Raw genomic sequence first — 26,993 nt, 5'->3', positions numbered from 1 at the left:
TATCTCGGATGGTGACTTGGCAGTTTATAGAGGATCACAGTTAGAAGAGACATGCTTTGAAATGAGCTTTGAAGCCGAGCAGTAGTGCACAGAAAGCAGTGATATGTTTATAGTTAAGAGAGGGCACTTCATCATGTTTTATCGACCATAGGGGCATCCAAGAGTCCAGCAGTGTGGCTCTCGATACAGAACTTCAATATGGAGCAGTGGCCTGATGTGTATGCTGGTTTTGAGTCTTTTCCTGCGTAAAAAAACAACCTGGGTATTCATCTCCCCCATCTGTGATCATAAGGTGTCTGATCGTCTACCTGCAGTTGTTGGAAAAGGTGTTTACATGCCACAGTATCTTGGTTTCTATGGCAGTACTGGTTTCAGAAAACCAGTATAAGGTCGAATCCAGGTTTCTGAAACTAGGATATGGTGTTTACATGCACAACAGACAGCTGGGATACTCATAAGCAGGATGCTGGTGCTCATGTAAACACTCGTTGATTTAAGTGCAACATAGTTCCCGAACAGTGGAGCAGGAAGAGTGAGTCACTGCTCTTTAAAGTGATGATGATGATGATGGACAGTGATTGGAGTGAAGGTGAAGGTTAAGCCTGTGTGTGGATGAAGATTTAGTCAAAGTGATTTAGTGCGTCTGACTCTGAAATTGAAATGAAAAAGTGATTCTTGGAGAGCTTGTGGCTGCGGCATCCACACAGATCTGTGTAGGCACTCAGTGTGCTTTAACAGGAGATCATTAAACCTTCTTCTCTCTCAAAATGTCACCGCGGGTGGCATTCGCATTTTCTCTCTGCCCATACAGCTGGAAACGTCCCCATCCCAACTTGCTCTGAATAGCTCTTTAAAAAAGAGCTGATTGCCAACTCAAAGTTACATTCTGCTGGTAGCTGACTGCCACGCAATCTGCTCCAGGATCATCATGGGACTGCAGATTGCTCTAAAGCAAGATTCCATGATGAATGTTTGTGCGCCTGCTTTTTTATTTTGCACGAGACAGGTCGTTTTATCTTTTTTGCACATCGTCCTGCTGTGCGGCGTGAAACTTTCTGGAGTGACAGGCTTTCTCTGAGGATGTGGCAGCACACTTCAGACTGTAAACACAGCCTTGAAGGAACTATTATCATTGTGTGGCCCACCGAATGACACATCAGCTTTGTTTTAATTTGATGTGATGTGATGCAATGTGAGATGATATGCCATGCCATGCTGTGTTCTGATGGGATGTGATGTGACTTAGAAGTCATGTATCTGCTCTTTGCTGTGGGGTGGTGAGGTGCAGCGTTGCGGCGTGACTCTGGTGAGGGTCCGTGTGGATACAGGGTGAGAAAAAAGGGGTGTTTTTGAAGGCGGTGAAACATGGGTGTGGCGGAAAGACGAGAGAGAAAGATGAAAGTGTTGTAACATTGTGTATATTATATAAATGCCAGAGCTTGTGTGCAAATTAAAGAAAAAAATAAATGTGTGTTTTTGTTGTTGTTGTTTTTTTTTCAATTTCAGGAGCCAGTGGTGTGTTTGAGCTCCACAAACATGAAGTGACGGTGTGATGAGATGTGTGTGTACACCAGTGTGATGAAAAATGTAGAGATCACACCCGAGAGAGAGAGTGAGAGAGAGTGAGTGAGAGAGAGAGAGAGAGAGAGAGAGAGAGAGAGAGAGAGAGCATCTTGAAAACCCCCACATTGCTTGTGTGTCGTGAACATTTTTGGAGCCTCTGGAAGAAAAAAAAAGGAAGGAAAGAAAGGCAAGAGAGGAAGTCTTCTGACTTTGATGTGACAGAGATGATTCGGAGGGGGAGAGCGTTTTGAGATGTCTGCTGCAGCTGATTTTTGGGCCAGTATGCCGGCATTTTTTTCAAACCCGTGCACCGTGAGGTTTTGTCGAATAACAGGAGACCTGCACAGCTGCTCCAGCTGCCGGTATGTGAACGACTTCACACGCTGAAGGTAATAAAAAAAAAACCGGCTCGGTGTTTTTTGCTCTTGAATTTCTTCTTTTCCGATCCCCTCCTTCTCTCCATCCCTCTCTCTCCTTCTCTTCTTGCATCAATTTGATGCTGCGTGAGGCTGCTGGGCGATGATGCATCGCCTGGGTTTGACTGTGTGAATCCTCTCTACCCTGCCCGCCTGCTCGGACTGCTTCGCCTCGGCGATGTAAATTCGAACAATCGGGAGTCTTTGCTGCGATACAAAGAAAAAAACAACAAAAAACACATAACAGAGACAGAAAAATGCCTTATTTCGACGCGAGGTGCGAGGATGCCTGTAGCTGTGGTTGTGTCATTGCTGCGGCACACTCCGGAGCTCCTCGGCTCCAGGCAGACACAACTAACCTCAGCTGAAGAGAAGACAGCAACCTCTCAAGTGCTGCTCCTCCACCACCTCCACCTCCACCACCACCACCCCAACATAAGCCATACGAGCCCGTGCATGTATGTGAAAGGGGAACAGGCCGAGCTGCTGACACTCTTCTCCAGAGAGCTTTCCCCCAAGAACTGCCACATCCCCAAATCCGTCTGAGGACTGCTGTGAGCTTACAAGCTTCCTGATGGTTTCTGGAGAGCAGCCCCGATGCATCTTGCGAGTGTGAAAACTCAAAGAGCCCCTTTGCCAGGTTTGCATCACCAGACAGGAGACAGAGCAGACGGTGACTCTGTGTGTGTCATGTTAGAGGCTGGACTCTTGCCTGCTCCCTCCAGCTCTCAGCCAAAATCTCTGACCTGCCCTTGTCTGAGCCTTTTTGTATGAGCTTTGCCACAACAGCACAACAGGGAGAAAAACAGTGTCAAGCAGCTCCAACAGTTTACAGACATTATAGCTCCTGCGACTTTCCAAAAAGCACCCCCTTCTTTATCTCTCTCAAAATAAGAGACACCGGAAACCAGGGTCAGGATGCAGGTGTCTTTCGCCTGCACCGAGCACAACCTCAAGAGTCGCAGTGAGGACCGACTTTGTGGCCTTCGCACCGCTCCACCTCCTGGAGGAAGCAGTGGGGGAGTAGGGGGAGGCGGAGGAGGAGGAGGTGGTGGTGGTAGTGGAGGAGGAGGTGGCAGTGGAGGAGGAGGTGGCGGAGGAGGAGGGAGTGGACAGGGGAGTAATGGCAACTACATGTCCCAAGGCTCGGTCAAGACCAGGGAGGGGTCCGGGTCCCGTCAGGCCCCTCAGGGCCATGCCCACATGAAGGAGGCCATCGGGCGCCACACCAGTATGAAGTACAGGTGAGTATGGAGATCAGGAGCTGGGTGGAGCGGTGGTTTTCATTTCACTTTCACCTCCAGGTAGCAGATTATCATAATGAGCATCATCCCGCGCAGGTGATGCGATCGGCCCTCCTCTCATCATGCAGCTTCACCTGCCAGGCAGCTCTGTTATGTCTATTTCCGTCCATCTGTTTTGTTGAGATGAGTTGAACTCCAGGTCAGCTTGAATTGTCACCAACATGCGTTCTGTAACATACTGTGCAGGCTGCCTACATATCCATTAGCACATCAGCAAGTGTGCCGACAGCACTTATTTTACTGACTTTATAAAAATATGACATTTACTCGCTTACACTCCTGCTTATATAATCCATACCAAGCAGCCATAATGTTATCACAGCAGAACAGACTGTGTCGTATAGGAGAATCTACCGAAGGCATATGTGTTTTATGCCTCTCCACCACAGATTAATAAAAAGCCTCCAATAAGAGCTTACCCCACATCACCCCAGGACACCCTGGCTTTTCTTGGAGGTTTTAAAAGCATTTCATTTTCATAATATACTGCTGCAGCGTGTAGAGTGTCTCATGCACAGGAAAGCATTGTTGCACACACACACACACACACACACACCAGGTCTGAGTCATAATGTAGGGGGGAAAACAGACTGGATAAACAGCAAGAAAAGAGGAAGAAGAAGAAGTCAGAATCTGAGTCCGTTCACCTTGATGGATTAGAGCTTCAGCTTGACAAGGGCACCCCCCACTCACAGCACAATACATGTTGGCAATGTATGTTTCTGCAAACCACTGATATGTTAAAACTTCACATTTCTTCATTTTAAGTTGCGACAACGCTGTGCACGTGGTCTGGCTAGGTTTAGGTACAACAAACACTTGGTTGGGGTGAAGAAAAGATCATGTTTAGCTCACAAACATAGCTGGAATTGTTGCAACGTCTCATCAAAATAAACCAATCAGTTTTGTTGCCAACAACATGGCTGGAAACGTCCTGATGTCCTCTTACAAATATCAAATGGTTCCACACATGATGATGAAACGGCGTCTCAAACAGTGGTCTCTGGCTTGGCAGCTGTCTCGCCTCGCTAATCTAATCTGAGCGTGTCATGACTTGTTTTGTAGAAATAATGATGCCATACATATGAAACACACAAATGTAATACATCCATGGTTTGCAGAAACGAGCAATGCCAACATTATATTGTGGCACTGAAGGGAGCCTCACAGCAGTGGAAAATAATGCACAAATGTAAATCCACATATAAAAACACACATTATCCATGATCTATAAGTCTATAACCTCACAGCGCCTGTTTCCTCCATTTAGACGAGGAGGAGAGTTTTAATGACCTGTTTTCTTGGTAATCAGGTTGATTGAATTGCTGCCATTCTCCTCAGTCAATTTAGTTTTCATTTAATAGGATGTTTAAAAAGGGAATGAGGCACAGGACGAAACCTGGATATCTCCACTCCTCTTTTTTTCTCCTTGAATACAGTACATACTTGTGATTAGGTTGGATTATTCTGGTTGCTCTGCTGCCTCAGGAAAAGTGTCACTAATAGGGAGTGCAGCAGCACAATAAGTCTATACAGCATATGGCCAGCTCCAGTTGCCAGGGGCAACACCCCAGGCATTGCCTTTAGTTTTTGTCTGTCTTATTTCCTAATCAGCCAGCACTGCTGTCGCTTATCAGTCCCTTCAGCAACCGCTCAAAGCCCCGCCACCCGGCCGCAGAGCGTGTTTGTGGCAGCACAGTGGTCGCACATTCTCCATTTTACACTGCAGTCACAATCAGACTGTCAGGAGGAAACAGGAATGTACATGAGCGATGTCCGTGTGCTGTATGAATGGGTCTGCAGAGAGCGAATGTCAGAGATTTCTTGACATGACGATTGAGTCCACATGAAAAAAACCCCACGACAGAGCAGAAGTGAAATGCTGCAATCTCATCTGTGTTCCATTTTCCAGATGGCACCTATATTTGCCACTTTTTGCCCTGTTTGCCTGCATGTTTTCTCGTCCCTCCTTCTATCTCATTAACGTGAGTATTCAGCACTCACGGACAGGTCACAGATGATGGCACCTGCTGCCAGATGTCACTCCCATGAGCCCCTGTTTACACCCCCTGGCCCAACTCTCTCCCTCTGTTTGACCCTCTCCTTTCTTCTGTAACGCTGTTGCTGTGCACTGCTGCATTGATCATGTGTGTGTGTGTGTGCTCTGGAAGATTAGGGAACAATGTGATGAAAAGGTGACCAATGTGTAAACTATGCAATCAACATAGAAAAAGGCTTGTCATGGATGTTTACTACGGAAGCCCTAAAGGGCCATGCATTCATACATTTTATTTCCTCCATTTTCCCATGATAACGAGTTAATTTCATTTGTTTTCTTGAGATCTCGAGTTATTATCTCGAAATAACAACTGCCGTTTTCCCAAGATAACGGGATAATTTTCTCGAGATCTTGAGATAACGAAACTTTGTTTTCCCGAGATAACGATATAATTAATTCGAGATCTCGAGATATCTCATTAATAATGAGTTAATTTCATTTGTTTTCTCGAGATCTCGAGTTATTATCTTGAAATAACAACTGCCGTTTTCCCGAGATAACGGGATAATTTTCTCGAGATAACGAAACTTTGTTTTCCCGAGATAACGATATAATTAATTCGAGATCTCGAGATAATGACTGTGATATGATAGGCCTGAGATTATGGAGACACCCTGGACCTCGTAGCTGGTCAGCTATGTAGTTAACGACGACATCAGGCTCACTTAGATTGCGCCGCCGATATAGCTGAAGCCTTGCTAACCGTCTTTTTAGATTACCCACACTAATGTGTATATTATCTGTAATAGCAAGGCATAATCCTATTTCAGCCTGTGTCAGGCCTTGATTGAAAAGATATGTGACGCAGTGATCGATATGCTCCTGCTCCTCCGACATTGCTACACTGAATGATGTTTCCTGCAATAATTTAATATACTGCACGATCCTTTTGTTTTCTCAAGATCTCAAATTAATTATATCGTTATCTCGGGAAAACAAAGTTTTGTTATCTCGAGATCTCGAGAAAATTATCCCGTTATCTCGGGAAAACGGCAGTTGTTATTTCGAGATAATAACTCGAGATCTCGAGAAAACAAATGAAATTAACTCGTTATCATTGGAAAATGGAGGAAATAAAATGTATGAATGCATGGCCCTTTAGGGCTTCCGTAGTTTACTGCTCGTAAGAGAGAAAACCTGATTAATCAATATCAGTATTGAAACATATTTTAAACTGAGGGATTGATTGATCATTGTGTGATTACAATAACTGTGAAACCTTTAGACCAACTTCTCCAGGAAAACCAGGAAGCCACATCAGATAAACAGACATAGTTTTGCCCAGTTGAATAATTTATGTTCATGTAACTGTGTTGGATATCTTAAAATCCTCAGAAATCTTCAGAAAACAGCAGAGATTCTGTGTTTTTTGGGACTTGTGGAGGGGTGAGTTTACAAGTCACGCAGGCAAACTCCTGTCATTCAGCAAATTGCCCGTCTCTATGGCAACCGGGCCCTCTCTTTTCACCAGCAGCAGGTCAGGTGCATCTCCAGCACAGATTTATCTGTTGGACATTTCTCCTGGATGTTTGTAATCTCATGGCAGCAGGACACATTGTGTCATTTGCAGGCAGCTGGATGCAACTATCACAGGACATGCACAGGAAAGAGAGTCAGGCATTGTCAAAGAACAATTTGGTTGTAGCAACTTCAACGACATTCTGCTCTTTCTAAATCCAGCATTTATGTTCTGTGCATTGAATTTTAGCTCCTAATTTGTCTAAGGAATAGTTCAACATTTATTGGCTTTGTGGCAGAGAGTGAGATGAGAAGATCGATCTCGTGTTTGTACGCTAAACATAAACCTGTAGCCAGCTGGTTAGCTTAGCTTAGCACAATGACTGGCAACAGGGAGTGGTTGCCAGGCCGTTGGTTACCTCCAGGAAGTGACAGCAAAGACATAGTCCAGCATTTTACCTGGTAAAACCACAGTGTGTAATTTTTACACTTTAGGTTTTGTACAGAACACACAAACGAGATATAACATGTTAATGTTAGCTGTAGAGTAGCTGGTTGGTGGATTTTATCACCATCAGATAGATTCCTGCTTATTGTATCCCCTGTTTCCAGTCTTAATGCTAAGCTAAGCTCATGGGCAGTGATATAACATGATTTAAATATGATAAATAAATATATAATGATATACATGTAGAGTAGAATTACACAGTGTCAGTATGAATATGTAATGTGTATATAATGTAATATACATATGTAAAAGTGCAACTAACAACGGGCCTACTATGAGAGTAATAAGACTGGGACTGGATCACTATCTCATAGCAGTAAACAATTAAGACTTTCCCACTGATGTCTTCTAAAATCTAAACCACGTAACAAACAGAAATGTCCTGTAATGTGAATTACCAAACACACGGTGTCCATGTGTTTGCCTTTGTGTCGGGGTTTGAAGTGTCCTGACATTTCACTGAGCGGAGAGGTGCTGTTCTCTAACAGAGTGCTCTTGAACGGTGAGTTTTGAAAGCAGCCGATGAAGTGATGATGGAGTCATTGGCGCTGATGAACAACCCTGTCAAGTTTTACAGATATATTGTGGTCATTTATTGCTCTGAGACAGTGATCCAGTCTGGCCTTATTACTCTCACAGCAGGCCTGTTGTCACAGTTACACTTTTATACACGCTGAGGTTACGAGGACTTCACAGCCTCAGTTAGTTCATTTGATCACAGCCTGTTTACTGCGAGTATAATTTGCTTTAAGAGATGCCTCATACGTACGACTCTGAAAAGCCGTGGAAAAATTAGCCACCAGACTATTCCCACTTTGATAAAACCCTCTGGACACCACATGTATTTAACTTGTAATGAATCCCAAACAGTGATGAAACATGGACTTCACAGAGTGGACTCATCATGGATGATAATTAAGTGATAATTAAGTGATTTTGCCTCACACTGTTATCGTGATTAATAATCAGTGGAAACAAACAGTTTGTGTAGCGGGGAGGAGAGCAAGACAGCATCCGGCAAAACAACCTTGACCTTCAAGTCTCCTCTTCTCTGGATTTTTGAGTTTCCAGTTGGCTGAGCAGATTAGTGACATCACCTTTCATCCATTTTTCATCGAACCTTTTTTTAAACATGGAAGTACACGAAGGAAGAGACTGGCATTGAGGTCCTGCAACAAGTTATGCAAACTCTTTACTGGCTCGTAACCAAACTATATCTCAGCCATTATCTGTTTTCGGCTGCTAGACTGCGAAAAAAATGTATACGCCACCAAATAATGTATACTAACAATGCAACAGATTTTAAAACCTGTGCATATAAAAGTACATCAAGCAGACAACTTAATCTATCCCAAATCTGAAGTGACTGCCGGGTCAGTGTTGTGTAATGAGGCTTACGTTTGTCAATATTTGCCTGGGCATGGAAGCAATGGTGTCAAGGCTTGTTTTGCATCATAATCAGAGCCAGAAAATCCACGTCACGTCCTCTGAATAGGCCGTCCAGTCAAAGTCAAAGTCTGGTAATGTCTTCCGGCAGAGGCAAAGTCATCATTGCATGACATTACATAAGAGCAGAAACACAGTCTAATGAAAAGAGTCTTCACTGGTCATGGAAACGTCTCAATAAGTCTTTATATACACTAAAAAAAGCAAAACAGAAAAACAGCAGTGACTTCAAGTATTTTAATTACATGTACATTTTCCATCTAATTCTATAACATAACTTCAATGTAAAGGTCCCATTTAATGCATATTGAGTCAATAAATTAAATTACTAGATGTATGATTTATTACTGGAGACAGACAAAACAATTTCAAATGCACTACTTTCATGCATAATACTTGAATGAATAATAATAATGACTTGAAAAACATATTAGGTTTGTGTAGAAGTTCTCCTCAACCTTACATGATCTAATATAATAAAACAAAGGGTGTATGTATTAATCTGCATTCATTTGATTTAATCTGACTAAGCCATTTAATTTATTCACAATGACTCAACATGGTAGAAAAGCTTTGCATTAAATGTGACACTTTACATTGAACTAATGCAAAAAAATTAGATGGAAAATGTACATGTAATTAAAATGCTTAAAGCAACTGTTTCAGGGGAAATATTTGTGTGTTTATTTAGTCTATATGATCTGTACATTTATAAAATATCTCAAAGCCACTATTCTCAAACTGTGGTATACGTACCGGTGGTGGTACCCAAGCTCACTCTAGTGGTACACGGAAGTTAATTTAAAAACATACAATTAATACAATCAGAATACTGCAGAAAATGTGTAATTGAAATACTTAAAGGTGCACTATGTAAGAATTTAAGTTGAAAACATTCAAAAATTAACTAAAATTCAAAAGACTGAAGAAATCACAGTTTTGAAGTTATAATATCTTTGTATTGTGTTGCAGGGATATCTGCTGAAGTTAGCATGTTAATCAATTAGCTCCGAGTTCCCAGTTGAGACCTCTAGGTGAATGACGAATTGAGCTAACTAGCTAACAGCAGCTACAGTTAGCAGCAGTTAGCGGTTACCCCAGTGATGTGCTGCCCCCTGTTTGTTTTGAGTATGAATTCTACAGGTGGCCAATTCTTACATATTGCACCTTTAAACTGAAATATAATTTAAAATAAGCGTGTCTTTCCTGTAATATTTTTGTTTCAGCCTGCTACGTAGCCTAGTCACGTTCATACATGCCATGCATAACTGAAAGCTAACCTCAAACTGCGATGGCAGGATAGTAAGTGCAGGTAAAATCAAGGTTCAAAAACAATTTGAAAATTCATTTTCAGATGTCTGGAAGAAGCATTGCAAAAAATAATTAATGCATTTTCACACACTTCACTACTCAACTCATTTTCACAAAGTAGCAAAATAGTTCATGTTTTAAATCAAAAAAGAAACTTTGCAAACCCTCACTCAAAAACATCTTAGCGACTGCATTTAATCATTTAAATCCTCTGAGCTGCCAGAGTCTATATTTAAGAGGCAGCAGACCAAGAAACTGACATATCGCTCCAATATTCGGCTTCAACCCTCTCTCAACCAACATGAAACACGTCGGCAGGGAGCAGCAGAGTGCAGTGACCTTTCCAAACACTGGATTTCATTAATAAAATCCATTTGAACACGCTGAGATGACTCAAGGTTCAAACTGCGTGGACGTTTTTGTATTGTTTCACCTTCAAGTCACGCTTAATACCCAGTTCACGTTGGAGTTCTACGCACCCCCTTATATACAGCCTCAAAAACAGACAATTCACACAAATATATAAGGGTTCACAATTTTAATATCAGCTGGCGTAATCTCTCAGCTGTTCCCCTTGATTACATGCAATTTAAGTTAATAGGAGAGTCACAACCGCTAATAAAATGTTAGCAGTGGATACACAACATTAAAGGAGAGCAGCTGAGTTTGAGTGTGTGCGTGTGTGTGTGTGTGTTTGAGTCTTTTTGCTTCTTTCCCCCATTCGCTCCGCTCACAGCATGTGTATTTTATAATTAGGACAGACCTACTTTCCTAACTGTTTTAATATAATGGATTAAGAAACATCACGTTACATGAGAAGTCTGTTGTTTAACCTAATTCATTGATAATAGCCGAAGCAAGAATTAGAGCGCTGTTGGACTTAAACCGGGCTCGCGTCCCTCAGAGAGTCCTCGGTTTATTGTCCAGTTTGTGAGATATCTGTCTCTGATGTGTCAACCTCAATACAATGGAAGTCAATAGGATTTTGTTTGTGGCGCTCACAGCACTGATTACTTTGTACATTGTACTTTGTACATGCATACTTTGTTTGATACAAACTCAATTTGTCATACAATATGAATAAAACAAGGCAACGAACAGACCATAATGCAAGCATCATAAATATATTTGATATCAATAACCTAATTGTACGTATAAATAAGGAACACATTAATATTCATTCAAATAATAATAATACTAATAATAAAGAAAAAAGTAACAGTAATAACAGATTTCTAAAAAAGCTTATTGCAAATCAGCAATAGATAAAAGGGACTATAAAGTATGTGATCATTATAGTTTCCTTTACTGAACTTAAAGGTGAAATCCGGTATTTTTAAACCGGAGCCCTATATTTACATGTTTTTGTGTGTAAATAATTCAAACATGCCAAAAGTTTCTGAATCGGTCCAGTAGATCGTCTTAGCTGGCAGCCCTGACATGGCTGCAACGTAGTCCTTTGGGGCACCTTCGACCGTCCACTTCCGAACAAAACTTCTGTTTCCGGTTGTAAAAAGGTCTTACTCTTTGACAAAATGTCTAATTATGTAGCAGTTGTTTCTGTAATGTTCTCAGACACTTAGAATAACAACCTCAGCCTGTCAGTGGCAAAAACAAGCACTTTTAGTGGACGTAACAGTTGCCCCAAAGGATTACATTGCAGCCATTGCAGCCCTGTTGGGGCTACCAGCTGAGGCGATCTACTGGTAATAATCATTTACACACCAAAACAGGTAAATATAGGGCCCAGGTTTGAAAAAAACAGAATTCCCCTTTAACATTAAGACGTCCTAAAGTACATAATCAACACTCCTTTTTCTAAAATAGATGTAGCAGGACTCAAAGGACTCGAACATTGTTGTGTTTTTTAAATCCTTGTGGTTTAAAAAATGCCAATAAATGTACCTTGTACCTTGGACTGATGGCTTGTGAGATATCTGTCTCTGAAATGCCTGCCTCTACCTCAGCACCATGGAAGTGAAAGGCATTTTGTTTGTGGTGCTCACAGCATTGGAGATTCTCTTCTTTTATTTGAGCAGCTCCCTGATACTCTGGATACCATTCAGATCTCACTTTTCATAAAACTACTTTCTGCTGAAGAAAGCGTCTCTTTGAAAACTGTTACAGGTCTACGGATTATTCAGAGTAACAAGAACTCTGATTGTAGTAGAGAGACGTTTGGGTCGATCATTTAAAAAATGTATTTTCTCAGAGATGTGAGCGCCACACGTAGAAATCCATTCACCTCTATTGTGTTAAGGTAGAGGCAGAAATCTCAGCATGAGTAAGAAATAAATGTTCCTTGTAATTTTGGGTGAACCGACCCTTTAAACACTAAAACGATGAATACAGCATCATTACTATAAAAGAGAACAGACAGCCCACCAATCTCCCCACAGTTTGTGCTCTGAAAATGTGTGTTTAAGCACGCACAGACACACACACTGACGTTAGTGTTATTAATATCTAGGTGTGCTTCCCTCTGGAGAAAAGCCTGCTCAGCATGTATGTGGCATTTTATGACAACTGGAGGCAAAAAAACTCCATCATTTGCAGCGAACCATCTGTATATAGTGCCTTCCTCCCGTCTCAGGTGAAAACTAACTGTAATTGTCAGCACAGGTTAAAATGCTGACTACACCGTGACAGAGCACCTGTGCACCTCCGCTCTCTCCTCCATTAATAATGTTTGGAACAGCCAGGCCAAGTCTAATCACCTTGTTTGAAGTTCATGATTTATGACACGGGGAAAAAAAATAAGCAAGGAAACAGAAAACAGCCCCACTTACAAAGGCCACAGAGAAGCATCTGTGTTTCTGTGAGCTCACGGGTGCATTCATGCATGACCGTATGTAGATCTGTGCCTGTGTTGGAGTGTAATTCCCATCAAGCGTGAATATGCACGTGAAAGCATCGACCAGCCCGGCTGTCGCTTGCACAATATAGATCTCGTCATGTTTGCGCATAATATCCTGCAAATCCATGTCAAATGAGATATAGGCCGAGCGTCTGCTCACATGCATGTGCGTGTGTGTGTGAGAGAGAGAGTGGGAGAGACTGTCACGAAGGAGATAGTGAGAGGAAAGAGAGCATGTGTCTCTCCAGACTCACTGATAGTAATTTAGCAGACTGCAGCACTGCAGAGAGTGGTGGAGTTGAGAGCAGGGAGGGGGCGGCCAGTTGTCACACAGGGAAACAATGACATCCTCTATTGCCCAGAAACAAAAAAAAATATTGTTTTTTATGTGGCAGCGCAATCATGCAATTCACCTACTGAAGCATTCTGGTTCCTCGGTTCCTCCTGATCTAACACGGTGACAACTGAACACACTTATTTTCCATCTTTTAAAAAAGCATTTTAAATCACTGAAACAGAGAATGAGTGCATTTGTGGATGCTACTGGACACTTGACATTCTCCCAATGCTGAGTCATGTTTAGTTGTTTAGCTTTTTTTTTTTTTTTTCACTGTTTTTCACCATGGTACAACTTGACAAGGAAGGTATGCAAGGAACATGAACTCTTGTGTGAAGGTGGTAGACACAGCTGGATTTAGGCTTTATTACTGTAGTGCAATTAACTAACATTTATTACCAGTGCAAAAATAGCCTCAGGCTCAATATCTGGCTATTCATAAGCAATGCTAAAGATGTAAAACAGAAGACTGAAAATGCAGGAGAGCCTGACCAATACTCAAGTTTTGTGGCCGATACTATGTTAGGTACTCAGTTTACTCCCGATATTGGGGAGTAAATACAATTTATCATCCAAAATGACATTAGTGCAGTGAAACATTCAACTTTACAGGGATTTTAATCATTATAAGTTACCCTAAGCATCTCTTTCTCCATTATGTTGTGTATATGCAGCATTTATTAGACAACATATACACCAAAACCGATAAATCTCTGATATATCTGCCTGTCACTGGGTGCCTATTCCCCCCCTCCTTTTGTTATCTTAGTGTTACTGTTTTTAAATCCCATATGCTATCTGAACCAACGACAACAACCCCCAAGCTAGCAACCTACATGTATATGTCCCTGAAACTGGCAAGTTACTCTAACACTCTGACCTGTTCGCTGAGGTGATGTTAACCTGAACATAAACAAGCTAGCAGCTGTTACCTTTTCTTTTGCAGGGATTTTGCCATTATAATGCCAGGGCTCACCTCCCCAAGTCCAAACCAAGTTTCCTCCGACAATATTTTGCAGGGGCAAAGATTGTGAATTGGTTTAATGACGTGAGAACAAGCCAGAGCATAGTTTCCCCCTGCAGTATACCAGAATGATAATGGGTGCAACCAGACCTTTTTCCAGCACTGACAGTGCTGTGGAGGTCTGGAGTCTGCCAGACTAATATATCTGTGATAGGCCAATATTGGCTGATAAAATCGGCCCGCCTATAAATCTGTTGGGCTATAAAATGTAGATAATATAATGAAACCCCACAAAACATCCAGTCTGCTGAATATATTGTTTTAAAAAAAAGTTTTATAATATTAATCCTCATTAAGTGTCTAGTTTGGGTCTGCACTCTGGGGCACAAAAATGTATTTGTATTGTCTGAGCGTGCAGATACACTTCAGTATTCCTTCAGGTGATGTTGAGACCTAATTGCTGCCATTTTTGATGGATTCCAAGCCTTTCTTTCTGCTGTGAAGCTGCTGAGTAAAGCTGTTTTAACTAGCAGAGAACATTTTTGGGATGCTGTTACTGGTCCAACCTCGTCAAACGTTGTTACACCAAAATTTTCCTTTAACTTCCCCTGACTGAAGTCAAGGCAAAAAGGCTCAATTTGATGGATGTCAGAGAGAGATGCCAGTAAACGAGAACAAAACAACTGAAAAAATATTTATCTGAAAAAAAAAAGCTTTCGAAAAAGTCTGTGAAGTGTGTTTTCTCCCATGTGCCTCATTTATATTTACTCCCAGTGTTCAAAGTAACTGTCTTGACTGTGTGTGAAAACAGGCAGAGCTGTCATTGGTTGACAAAGAGCCAGATAACCACACAAGGACTCATCAACATCAAACCCCGCTGACACTCTTTCCCTGCGTATAGCCTCCCTGACCCTCCACCTGTGTGCTATTTTGACAGGCTTTAAAGGAATGACACAAACAATATGCGCCTCACACCCACATGCAGCGCACGCATGAACACTGACGCCCCCGCACAGTGAACGCTCACACAGTGGCACAGACACAAACGCTTACATATGCAGGAATCTAAAAATAGCTTAAGGTCAGCCATTAAAAATAGACCGGGGAGAATAAAAAGCAGGACTCGTTCGACTGAGTCTAAATGCTCTGACAGTCTGTCTTTCTGCATTTGGCTATTTGTGGCGGACGCAGGCAGGCAGACAGGCAGAAAGGGGAGAGGCGCTGGAGATGAAAAGACGGCGAGCAGCGAGATGCACTGCAGTTCTGCTGCCTCTCCAGCTGGCTCCCTGGCTAATTAGAATGGGGGAGAGCGCTCACGGAGGAGGAGGAGGAGGAGGAGGAGGAGGAGGAGGAGAGCCGAGCATGGAGCCCACACCATTTTCAGCTGCTCCTGTGGTCAGAAATGCAGCTCTCCGCTCCTCCCCACACGCCCTTCAAAATTCAGCTGTCTGGATAATCAGATGTGGCATGTTGGGTAATGGACTCCTCTCTAGCTTATGGAACATTTTGGACCATTTACGGTGCAGTCCGGGGAAGCTTTTGCCCCGTCTCTATATCTGAGCCGAGCTCTGTTCCCTCCGGCTGTTTAACTGACCCAGTGTGATACGCTGAACTGTTAACATACGAAGGATGAAAGGTCAATTGTTCAGAAATAATTAGACACAGGAGGTAATTTAAGCACAGGCGAGAAAGACTTTCAGCAGAAGTGGAGGCAGAAGTGTTCACACCCAGAAACTCTAAGGAACATTTAGTGTTTTAATCTTGTGTTCAGTTTCACGCACCAGACCATCATTTTTATTTTTCTGTCTTTGTATGTCCATGGTCCATGTACAACTGAACAAGTATTTTTAGTTTTTTTTGTGTATTGAACAAAAACAAAATCAGTTACTTGAGTCGTAGTAGCACTACCACAATGGTGAATTACTGTAGCATACTCAATTTGTGAGATATTGCAGCATGCTAACCAGCTAGCCCCTGCCTGTCCTGTCTCATATTACCATTTTGTACCGCGTTAGTCCGATACCCCACGTACTTTCAGCCACACGACCGGTGAGTTAGCTTGGTCGTCAAACAAAAAAATGAGCTCGCGAAATGTCAAGAAAGGAAACATTTTTACACCTATTTTCCTTACTTTACAGAAAAATACAACCATCCACCGTCTGAATTGAAGTTACTCCAATATACTGGAGTATTTCAGCTCTAAGGGCTTTTTTATCCACTGCATGCTTCTCCTGTCCCCCGCCTGCCGTGTCTTCTCGTCCCCCTGAGTCATAGTCCTGGCCAGAGCCATTGTAAATCACCTCCGTACTGTATCCCGTTGTCTAACGGACCTCCGTCGGTCTCGGAGGCTGTGTTCAGTCACAGTCTTGTGTATAGCCGTGTTGACTTGGAGGCTGCTAAACGCGGTTGAGCTGAGCCTTGTTGCTCTCGGTAACTTTTCCGTGATCTGAGTTCAGCCAGGCAATGAATTAGCTAAAAGCAACTAGCTACAGTGACAGATAGCTACAGCTGAGAGTATTGTGAGCAGCCCTCTGGTGATATCACCCCCTGTATGTATTTGGAACAACTTTTTAATTCTGGTCAAATCTTACCAATTACAACTTCGATACCAAATCTTAATTTGCAAAGTAACTTGTCACCACAGCTGTCAAATGAACGTAGTGGGGCATCAATATTTGTCTCTGAAATGTTGTGGAGGATAAAATAGCAGAAAAGTCTTCTTATCATTCAGGACTGTTCGGCTCTGTGCTTGTCACTCACACGAGCGTACTGTAAGATGGGATCTCACCTGTTGTTGTGTGCAAAGGTATCCTAAATACCCACACACCGTACCGTCTCCTCCAATTGTTCATTTCTGATCTTCAGACTTTCTTTTTTTTCTTCACAGGAACCTGGGGAAGTCAGGCCTGCGTGTTTCCTGCCTCGGGTTAGGTAAGTTGTTTTGAAGGCAGTAAAAAATATTAATCTCCGTTTCAACCCCTCAAACAAAACTAACGTCTCCGTCTCGCCTCTCGTTCAGGCACCTGGGTGACATTCGGATCACAGATCTCTGATGAGGTGAGAACGCTGGTGTCTCTCTCTGTTTGTATGACAAGTCGATTCCCGAGCACGCTCGCTCATATTGCTTTTGTGGAAAACACTCTGCACTGTGAGCGCAAATCACAGGGTTTTCAATTATAGACTTGTTTCAAAATCCCACAGAACAGATACCTGGAAACTATAACTGTGTGGTGAGATATTAGATATTATGTCTGCTGGGTTATCCTCCCTGCATAGTGCCGTTCACGGACGACCTCTGGGTAATTGGAATTTATCCATTGTCTCCTTCTCTAAGTCTCAATGTTTGTGCTCCCCCAGATGGCTGAGAACCTGATGGCCATAGCTTACGAGAACGGAGTGAACCTGTTTGACACGGCGGAGGTGTACGCCTCTGGAAGGTCAGACTTTTTCCTCTAAACACTGATTAAAACTTTTGCTGCTGTTTAACTTCTTGTAGAGGTTTTTTTTAAAAAAAGGATTTCTAGGCATGCTCCATAAATCCTCAATGAACAGCTGTTCATTCAGGTTTCTTTAACATATGACACGTCCGCACATTTCCTGTATGATTTAATATTGTTGTGCTGCGGCATCCACCCATCACAACAAATCATGTGCTTCTCCACAGAGCGGAAATCACTCTAGGAAACATCATCAAGAAGAAAGGATGGAGGTGATCTTACTCATTTGTCCCAGCTGACTCACATGCATGTGAAAAGCTTTCTGACTCTATTAGGTCATACATTTATTTTTTGAAAGCTTTAATAATCCCTAATAATCCGTTTCTGTTCTGAAAATGAACTGCCTTTCTACATGTTTTTATTACTGTTGGAACAGGCGCAGCATTAAATTATCTCAAGGGAAATTCGTGCTTTTTAGACAAATGAGGAGCTTTAGCTTCAGAAAGACTATAAAAGGATAAAAATGTGAGTATAGACTCCCAGATCACAAAACATGTGGGAAATCCTTGGGATATTTTTAATCTGGAGGAAAATGTTTGGATAGAGAAAAAGAAAAAAAAAGAAAGAGAGAAATACATTACGGTCGAAAAAAATATTTTTTACGCACCAAAGGTTGAAGGCACAGAGAAAGAAAACTATGAATGTTATGTTTAGATACCGTTCATAGTATTAGAAGTAGAAATAAGAAGATAACCCCTAACCCTCTTGTGTCCTTGCCAGGCGTTCAAGTTTTGTCATCACAACAAAAATCTACTGGGGAGGCCAGTAAGTACAAAACTAAAAAAAACCTATGTGCTTGTTTTTAATCAAAATTCTCATTTTTATTTATCTTTTCAACAGAACATCAAAAATATGTATTTTTATGTCTCCACAGAGCAGAGACAGAGAGAGGACTCTCCAGAAAGCACATTATTGAAGGTAGAGTTTAATCTTTTCTTTTCTTTTCTTTTCTTTTCAGCAAAGTTAAGCAGTGTTGTAAAAAAATACGTCAGTATCAAAAGTACAAGTATTTATAAATATTTTTACATATATATTCTCTATGGGTTGGCCTATTACCTGCCTGGCTGAATATCGGATATGATTTTTAGCATTTTTCTGATTATTGAAATTAGTGTTTTTTAATCGGATTGTTTTGTTTGCCTTGTTGGCTCTGATGCAGTATGGAATCTGCAAAGTACCTCAAAATTGTACTTAAGTACAGTACTGGAGTAAATGTACTTAGTTACATACCATCACTGCAGTTAAGTGTCTCTAATGACTTTATATAACTTACTTTTTTTTCTCTATAAAACAGTTCCAAGAGTGCATTAGTTCAACCTGTAAACAGACACTGAGTTGTGATGAATCATTTGATGACACTTTTGAGTGCGAGGACTGTTTGTCTCGCTCAGTTAAAGCCACTCTACATCACATGTCACATAAATACATCAACGTGCCTCAAATCAATTACTGTGTTTCATAACGGCTCAGGAAAAAAAACAAGGGTATTCCTTTGCAGTATTTTGTGAAGATATGTTAGTCGGAGGAATAATGCAAATGCAGAGATGAGGTTTGATGTTTCGGTGGATTGTCATCAACTAACTGAAGTCTGTCTCTTTGTCTGGGACAAAGGAGGACAGGGGGTCAGATAAGTGAATGTAGAGGACATCTCAGGTTCAGCCACTTAATCAGCTCCTCCTCCTAAAAATAATCCTAAAGAAAGCTGAGTGGCTACTGTCCTTTTAAATTTTATATCTCCTTTGTATGTTTTGTAAGCAGTATGGCCTTGAGGTGACCATTTACCGTGGAGCTGAATGGGCTGTTTGACTGTCATTGTCATGAGGCTTTTGATTTGAGTCCATTGCATAAGAAGTGAGCTACGTGAAGGACAGTGTTCATATTTGGACTTAATATTTCGCTTCATTTGTGACTTTAACCTCTACTTTGAATTGCTAACATAGCCAAGGGTGAAGGGTATGTCTACTCAAGTAGGTAGGAAACCTTGCAAGAAAAATTCAAGAACAATATCCGCTCGTTTTAGTCTCTTAAAGAGATGAATTAAAGATTTATTTAGACCAAACCAGAGTTGGGTATTGTTGGGAGATTGGAAAGATGAACTAGGATGGTTTTGGTGAGTTTTATTTAGTTTTTCTGTTGAGTTACGATGAAAGTGTGTGACGATAAAATTACAGTTTCTCCAAATGGAGTCTGGTGGCTTTGACGAGCGTCTGTGGTGTTAACCACGTCTGGTTAAACAAAAAGCATATTTTTCTTTAACATAAGAGCACTTTGACGGTGTGCAACTGCCTGGGGGTTACTTTACTTTACACACACGTTAGCTGCAGCAATTTCAAATTTTTAAAAAAATGTGTCCCCATGAGTCACAGTCGGTACTCATCTAGTGCCGTCATTAGGTCAAATGTTTTCAATTTGTCCAATAGTTTGGTTTATGATCAAATACCTGCAAGACCAGCAACGTTCCCATCAGCTATAACTGTACTCTGTTCAGTGCTAATTAGCAGATGCAGTTATAGCACTAAACCATATGGGGTAGCCTACATGGCAAACATTATACCTGCTGAGCATCAGCATGCTACAGTAGCATTGCCATTGTGAGCATGTCAGCATGTAGACATTAGCATTAAGTTCAAAGCACAGCTGTGTCTCAGTACAGCCTCACAGAGCTGCTGGCATGCTTGTAGATTCTTAGTCTTGTTAGAAGGTGTCAAGAATGAACAAACTGATGACGATGATGATGATGACTAATCGTTTACTATTGTTTATGACAGGTTTAAGAGGATCCTTATCAAGACTGCAGCTAGATTATGTGGACATCGTCTTTGCCAACAGAAACGATGTTAACAGTCCGATGGAAGGTCAGTTACAGATGTTTGATTCTTTATTGCTGGTATTCTCATGCAGATATCATGTTGCAGTCATAGTAGTAGTCAGGTGTGGATGCAAACAATTGCCCTAGAGTGATAAACAATTTCAATCTGATGTTATTTACTGTGTTTTGCAGAGATTGTCCGGGCCATGACATTTGTAATAAACCAGGGTATGGCCATGTACTGGGGAACCTCACGCTGGAGTGCCATGGAAATTATGGTGAATGCTGAGCTCCCATTCAGAAAGGCTCACTCTTCACAAATTTAATGCTGTCAGCTCGCGGCATAAATGCTGATTGGTGACATCTTGTTTCTCTCTGTTTGGCACCAGGAGGCATACTCGGTGGCACGCCAGTTCAACCTGATACCGCCTGTGTGTGAGCAGGCAGAGTATCACTATTTCCAGAGGGATAAAGTCGAGGTGCAGCTTCCTGAGCTCTACCACAAGATCGGTCAGACATCCTTAGCTTCGCAGCTCTATTTATCATATTTCTCTAATTTAATTTGAATTTCTTCTCAGTCCAATGTCTATCCTTATTCCACTCTCTCAGGTGTCGGAGCAATGACCTGGTCTCCACTTGCTTGTGGATTAATCACAGGGAAGTACACTGATGGTGTACCAGAGTGCTCCAGAGCTGCAATGAAGGTCAGTTTGATTTGACCGGCCCTCCTCTGGGCTTTCTGTTACTGAAAATCAGCCTCAGTGTAATTCTCTTCCCGATTAGTGGGGCATAGCAGTGTGAAATCAGCACTGTACCAATGCTTTTCTCCATTTTACTCCTTGTGAAGGGATACCAGTGGCTGAAGGAGCGAGTGAACAGCGAGGAGGGCCGCAGGCAGCTCGCTAAAATCAAGGAGCTCCATCTACTGGCAGATAGACTGGGCTGCACTGCTGCACAGTTAGCCATAGGTACAGTATGACCAAGGCAAACAACATTATGGTACAGTGAAGACATACAGAGACTTTGTTGATTTATTGCTGTGTGACTGGAGGTTAAAGATTGAACCATTTCTAAATTTGCATTTTTGTGAAAATGCCAGTGTTTTTGTGGTAAAGCCGCAACACTATTGATTCAAAATGTTTCCCACATGTGATAAAAGTGGCTTGTTTGATTGTGCAAAGAGAAAATTTTGCAACAGATCTGAGGATGATGCAGTGGTTGGTGCTCGTCTGCTAGTGTGTAACCACTTTATTCCTCATCAGTGACCTTATTAGTTGATTACATGACTTTTTTTTCTATCTTTGTGTTTTATCAATAGTGTTTATTCATTGCTCAGGAAGCATGGCCTGTTGACCATGTATCCTTGCTTTGTCTTTTATAAAACAAACTGATTTGGGATATCTGTCATGATACAGCCTTTTTAGGGTATTTGGTTAACTGATCTAAGGTCAGAGTTACTGCTTACAGGAGAGATATAATTCTCCTTATTCAGTTTCATAGATATATGTTGGGTTACTACTAGAATATCTTAACATGCTTTAATGCAAAAAAAAAAAAAAAAAATCATCATCAATTTTCTCATTCTGAGCAGTGAAGCAGCACTGTATTCCCCCTCTGTCTCTGTATACTCACACACGCCTGAGCCAGCACCGCTCACCATGTCTCTGGTTCGGCTTTGTCATGTCTTCAGCTTCCATTTAGAGTCACTTCTACCGTGAATATAGGCGGAAAGTATGCAAATGTGTGATGATGATGTAGTGTGATGTCACAAAGTCAGGGAATTACAAGCAGGACTACTGACGAGGCGCTTCAGGAGCAGTGTTTTCCGTGGGAGAGAGGAGCTCCAGTTTGCGTTGCCTTTGGGCTTTTTAACTTTCAAGACCTTTTACATTCACATAACCTATATAACACACTGAAGGAAAGGAAAAAACTGAAAGCATAATAGGTCTCCTTTAAAATTCCTTGTCAAAACATGTTTATTTGGCGATTAGGTGCTGCTTAATTCAAAACAGCAGCATGTGAGCTGATTTCTGTACAAAAAACTAGGAAGTCAGCCTTTTCTTTGGTTTTCACTGTTATCTCTCTTTCCTCTCTTACAGCCTGGTGTCTGCGCAGTGAGGGAGTCAGCTCAGTACTTCTGGGTGTTTCTACTACAGACCAGCTGCTTGAGAACCTGGGTGCCCTCAGGGTAGACTTTCTTTTTTTACCTTCTTTCCTCCCACATCAATAATTTCCCCTGATAGACTGAGCCATAGTTGTTCGAACCAATAGATAAGCTACTTTGCGTGCCATACAAAGTGTCAAAAGTGACAGATCACATTTTAAACTGACTGCCGTCCTTCCTTCCTCCTTGCAGATTTTATCCCAAATGACCCCTCAAACCATTACTGAGATTGATGCCCTGCTGGGAAATAAGCCACACTCGAAGAAAGAGTTGCGCGCTTGAAGGATGCAAATCTGAGTGACAGATGATGTTTCGAGAAGACGAGGAAGACAATGACATTGGGAAACATTGCTTTTTGCTCCGCAGCTGTATACTCAACAACTTGCATGTCCTCAGCAACATTATGCTTCCAGTATGTGCGCATATCCATTTTGCGCAGTACATTGTATCATGTATGAAAAAAAAGAAGATCTCTCAATTGTGAAAAAAAAAAAACAGGTCATATATTGCTCACTGCCGATTGTTCACAGACTAATTATTTCAACAGAGGGGGAGGTGAATGCGGTCGGAGCGACAGGTCTCTGCCAATCACAGAGACCGAGAGCAGTTGAAAGATATTCAACTGCTGTCAAAGCAGATTTGACTCTTGTTAATCAAAATGTTCTAAAGTGGACGAAAAAAAAACCTGCCTCTCGCTAAAATGCAACCTTACTGTGTGAACGGTGCTTTCATTGGACATCTGAGTCTCCTCCCCTCGCAGCTGCCTGTTATTCTGTATGATGTTTAGTACCCAGCAGCCAGAGAGCCAAAGGTTAGTACTCATGTGTCTAGCCTAACATTTCCCATAGTGTGCATGTGACTGGTCTGCCACGCTCACTGCTTTACAGGGTTGGGAACAATGGATTACTTGTGGAGTTGTTAATGTGATCTGACTGATAAAAAAAAAAAAAAAAAAAAAACGTAATCCAGTCAGGTATAACTATAAAAGAAGAGCAGATCACATGCTTTTAAAAAAACAGGCGGATTGATTCACTAACATATTATGGCACGTGCTGAAATGATGATTGATTTTTGCCACAAATGATTTTGAGCTGGCTTTTAAAGTATAGTGCATTATGTTCGTTACTGCAAAATTAACAATCAGGAATCAGCAAAGTAACTTTCCCAACCCTGCTGCTTTCTCAGCAGTCTTTTTGCCTCCTCTGTTTGTAAACTGTGCGCATGTCCCTTTAAGAGAGAATAGCCCTAACAGGGTGTAAATGTGGCATGGCTTTTATGGCTTATGTAGATTTGCAGTGCCCTTGTAAGCCATTTTTTTTACTCTGGCAGTTTGATCCAGGATCCGTGCTGGTGGGCACTCTTTGCTTTAAAGACTCTGCAGTCTGAAGACACGACTGTGTGTCCATCTGACATATAATCTTTGTATCGTCCTAAACTGTATCAAAAGATGTTGACAGCACCGCCGACGATGCCATTCTCGTAAAAGAGCATCATTGTTCCTAAATCAGAGGTTTTGAGGCAGTTGGACTACATGGAGGGGTCACTAAGCATCTGACACAAAGATTTGGACACACTGTGGTGAACTAGTAGTTTTCAAATGATAGGACATAAATGATAAGTCTGAGTTGATCAAATGTGATATTACTCTTGCCACAGGTCACTTGGGGTAAGATTTAGCAAATGTAACTTTTTTTTTGCGGAAGCCTACAAATATAGCTTCTCTGCTCATTTCTCTGGGAGTTCTCTCTCTCTCTCTTTCTCTGTATCATTTGTTCCCTCGACTCTTGCACAACATGCACAACTCATTTTATACTGTGCATTTCATGTCTATTCCCTTTAGTTTTGTATTGATCTAAATACTTTGTAATGTGAAGGGGGGGATTTGTTCCTTTTGTGATTTCCCATGAAAACAGCACTAATCTCCAGAGCAGGGGGTGTGTGTTTTGATACATGACGCTGTTTGAGTTGGTACGAGGTTACATTGTACTGTAAATAGGCTTAGCTGTGTGGCAGTGAGACAACGAGATAAAAGGTGAAATATGTGAATCATGAAAGAATTCCTGAAGGGGCGGCTGAAACGTCGCTCCCCTCTGTGACTCTGTGATGATGTACAGTTCGACTGAGTGTAGCTTCCAGTGTACATAGATACTCCAATCAAACCTTGAAAATGTAACTTTGCCTGCATAACTTATATTTTACTGTCTTGCAACAAAAGAGAAACCAAAAGAGAGAAGAGACTACTCGAACTGAATGTATCATGTCTGTTGCTCAAACCTATCTAACCTAAAGGGACCAAGCGGCACAAAATGTGTTTTAAAGGGGAATTTCTTTTGTGTTTGAACCTGTTACATAAAAACCTGCAGAGCTGTCGTGCAAACACGTACATTGGGATTCAGGCGAACAGTTGTGCACAGACACCGCATGCACACACCCACCACTCAGATTAAAAGTGTGCTTATAGAAAGTCAGATAAGACTGAACACACAGGCTGTCTGAACGTTAGCTAAAGCTTCATGCTGATATTTGGAACAAACTGTTAATTTGTGTTTATGTTCAGGGATATTAATATATGAGCTGCATATAAACAAATGAGCCCCCAAAAAGACTAACTGCATTATGGGAGTTCTAGGGTTACATCTCAACCTTTATTCTGTGCTTTCAGCCTCCTTGTGTACACTTCACGGTCCATATTGTCGATGGACACACATACTTGTCATGCACAAACTGTAATAACAGAACTACGCTTTTTCATCCCACATTTTAATGCATATAGAGAGGAAAACAAGTAGCTGCAGCTCCTTGAAGTACAGCTTTTTCTTATTGTGGTTGCACAGTATGGAGGAATAAAAATAAAGAAATAGCTCAGTAAATAAATTAATATGTCATTTAATGCAAATATTATATTTAAAATAAAAGTAGGCGTTTATTAATTTATAAAATGTGACATGCATTGATACTTCTGTTTTCATTTACTACTGTATTATTTGCCTTTGTATTGATTCCACTTCTAGTTACTGTCTCAATAAATGTTTCATGCTATTTATTAATTTAAAATACATTTATTGAATTTTTTTAATGTTTTAATTTCTGTTTTAATTTCAGTATAATTTTCCCTTTTTATTTCCAGACACTTATTTATGTATGTACTTTCTTTTTAAATTTTTGTGCATTAAATGGCATATTAATTGATGTAATTATTCATTTATTTCTTTCTCCAACTATTTTAGTTTTTGGCAGTTTTGGTTCTCCATAGACAGCCCCTGAAACAACAGCCAATAAACAGACACCAGTAGAAAACACCCACCCAAAAATGTGTGCTTCCAAAGCTTATCAAACGTGGACTGTGAATCACTGCTGCGATAACAGACCTGCTTCCTGGAGTTTTAGTGGAAGCAGAGTTATCTTGCAAGTGTGGAAAATGGCAGCAACAGGCACTGAGCGTGGAAATAGTGCCAAGATTTTGTCTGTTGGTCAGGAGTGTACACGCACTGAAAGAGATATATTCATTCAGGAGGCTTTTTCCAGACATCAGAAGCTTGATTATCTATGTGGTTCTTGTACCCATGCAGACTTAGACTAAGCTGTTAATTCCAGTCCTGAGTGTTGAGTGTATTATTATAAGTACTGTAATGGTGACATTGTGACAAACAGCTTTGTTTTTGCAGGCTCACTTATTATATGCGTAACAAAGGCCCGAAACCTGCTTATTAAACTGTGCTGGCATTTGGTAATTAAGGCTTGAAAAATGACACTTTTGAGTTATCAACCAGTCACATACATCCATACCATTGTATGTGCAAATACAAAGCACACCAAGGTGCCACATTTTGGCTTGTTGCAGCAGGATATATTGTGAGGTTTGGTAAGTAATGACTTGATTTACTGAATCAGAGGGTGATAATGAACAAAAGTAGCTGCTTCACAAAGAATACACAACAATCAAGAGAGATGAAAATCACATTTATAACCACTTAAACTTGATAACGACTCTTTGAGGTAAGAGCTACCAAGCCATGCAACATTTCCACAGCTTAAAACACCCCAAAATAACTCAGACCACAAACTAAGTGGACTCCTGTTTACCTTTCGAATGTCTGGCAGCTCTTCACCTGCAGGCCCCAGGGTCATTCAAATGGATGGTACGCAAACAATGTGACAGCCGTGTGTCCAGCACTGTCTGTGCTGCTGAAAGAGCTGAGCCTGCTGGGACAACACACATGCTTCCCACAAACAGAAAAACATCTGTGACGCCAACACTGCTAGCCTCTCTCTTACTGGACTCCAAATGTCATCAGAGTGA

The 26,993-nt window shown here is 41.4% G+C and overlaps 1 protein-coding gene across 1 annotated transcript; it reads left to right on the top strand.

Annotated features, from left to right (window-relative positions):
- Nucleotides 1-1,675: 1,675 nt before the first annotated feature.
- LOC141007193 (voltage-gated potassium channel subunit beta-2-like) lies at nt 1,676-25,880 on the top strand. The gene is made up of 14 exons (XM_073479543.1): nt 1,676-3,223; nt 17,111-17,154; nt 17,243-17,280; nt 17,581-17,660; nt 17,888-17,932; nt 18,441-18,485; nt 18,595-18,638; nt 20,489-20,575; nt 20,722-20,807; nt 20,919-21,039; nt 21,139-21,233; nt 21,377-21,497; nt 22,629-22,717; nt 22,886-25,880. Exons 1-14 carry the CDS (start codon nt 2,898-2,900, stop codon nt 22,973-22,975), a joined length of 1,311 nt encoding a protein of 436 aa, XP_073335644.1. The 5' UTR covers nt 1,676-2,897; the 3' UTR covers nt 22,976-25,880.
- Nucleotides 25,881-26,993: the final 1,113 nt, after the last annotated feature.

This window comes from Pagrus major, chromosome 13 (assembly GCF_040436345.1).
Source record: "Pagrus major chromosome 13, Pma_NU_1.0".
Lineage (NCBI taxonomy): Eukaryota > Metazoa > Chordata > Actinopteri > Spariformes > Sparidae > Pagrus > Pagrus major.
Note: the sequence above shows the minus strand (reverse complement) of the source record. Positions and strands in the feature narration are given on the sequence as shown.

Coding starts and splice junctions, on each gene's coding strand:
- LOC141007193 (XM_073479543.1), top strand. CDS start 2,898: ATGCAGGTGTCTTTCGCCTGCACCGAGCACAACCTCAAGAGTCGCAGT. Junction 17,281..17,580: donor GATCACAGATCTCTGATGAG/GTGAGAACGCTG, acceptor GTGCTCCCCCAG/ATGGCTGAGAACCTGATGGC. Junction 17,933..18,440: donor ATCAAGAAGAAAGGATGGAG/GTGATCTTACTC, acceptor TGTCCTTGCCAG/GCGTTCAAGTTTTGTCATCA.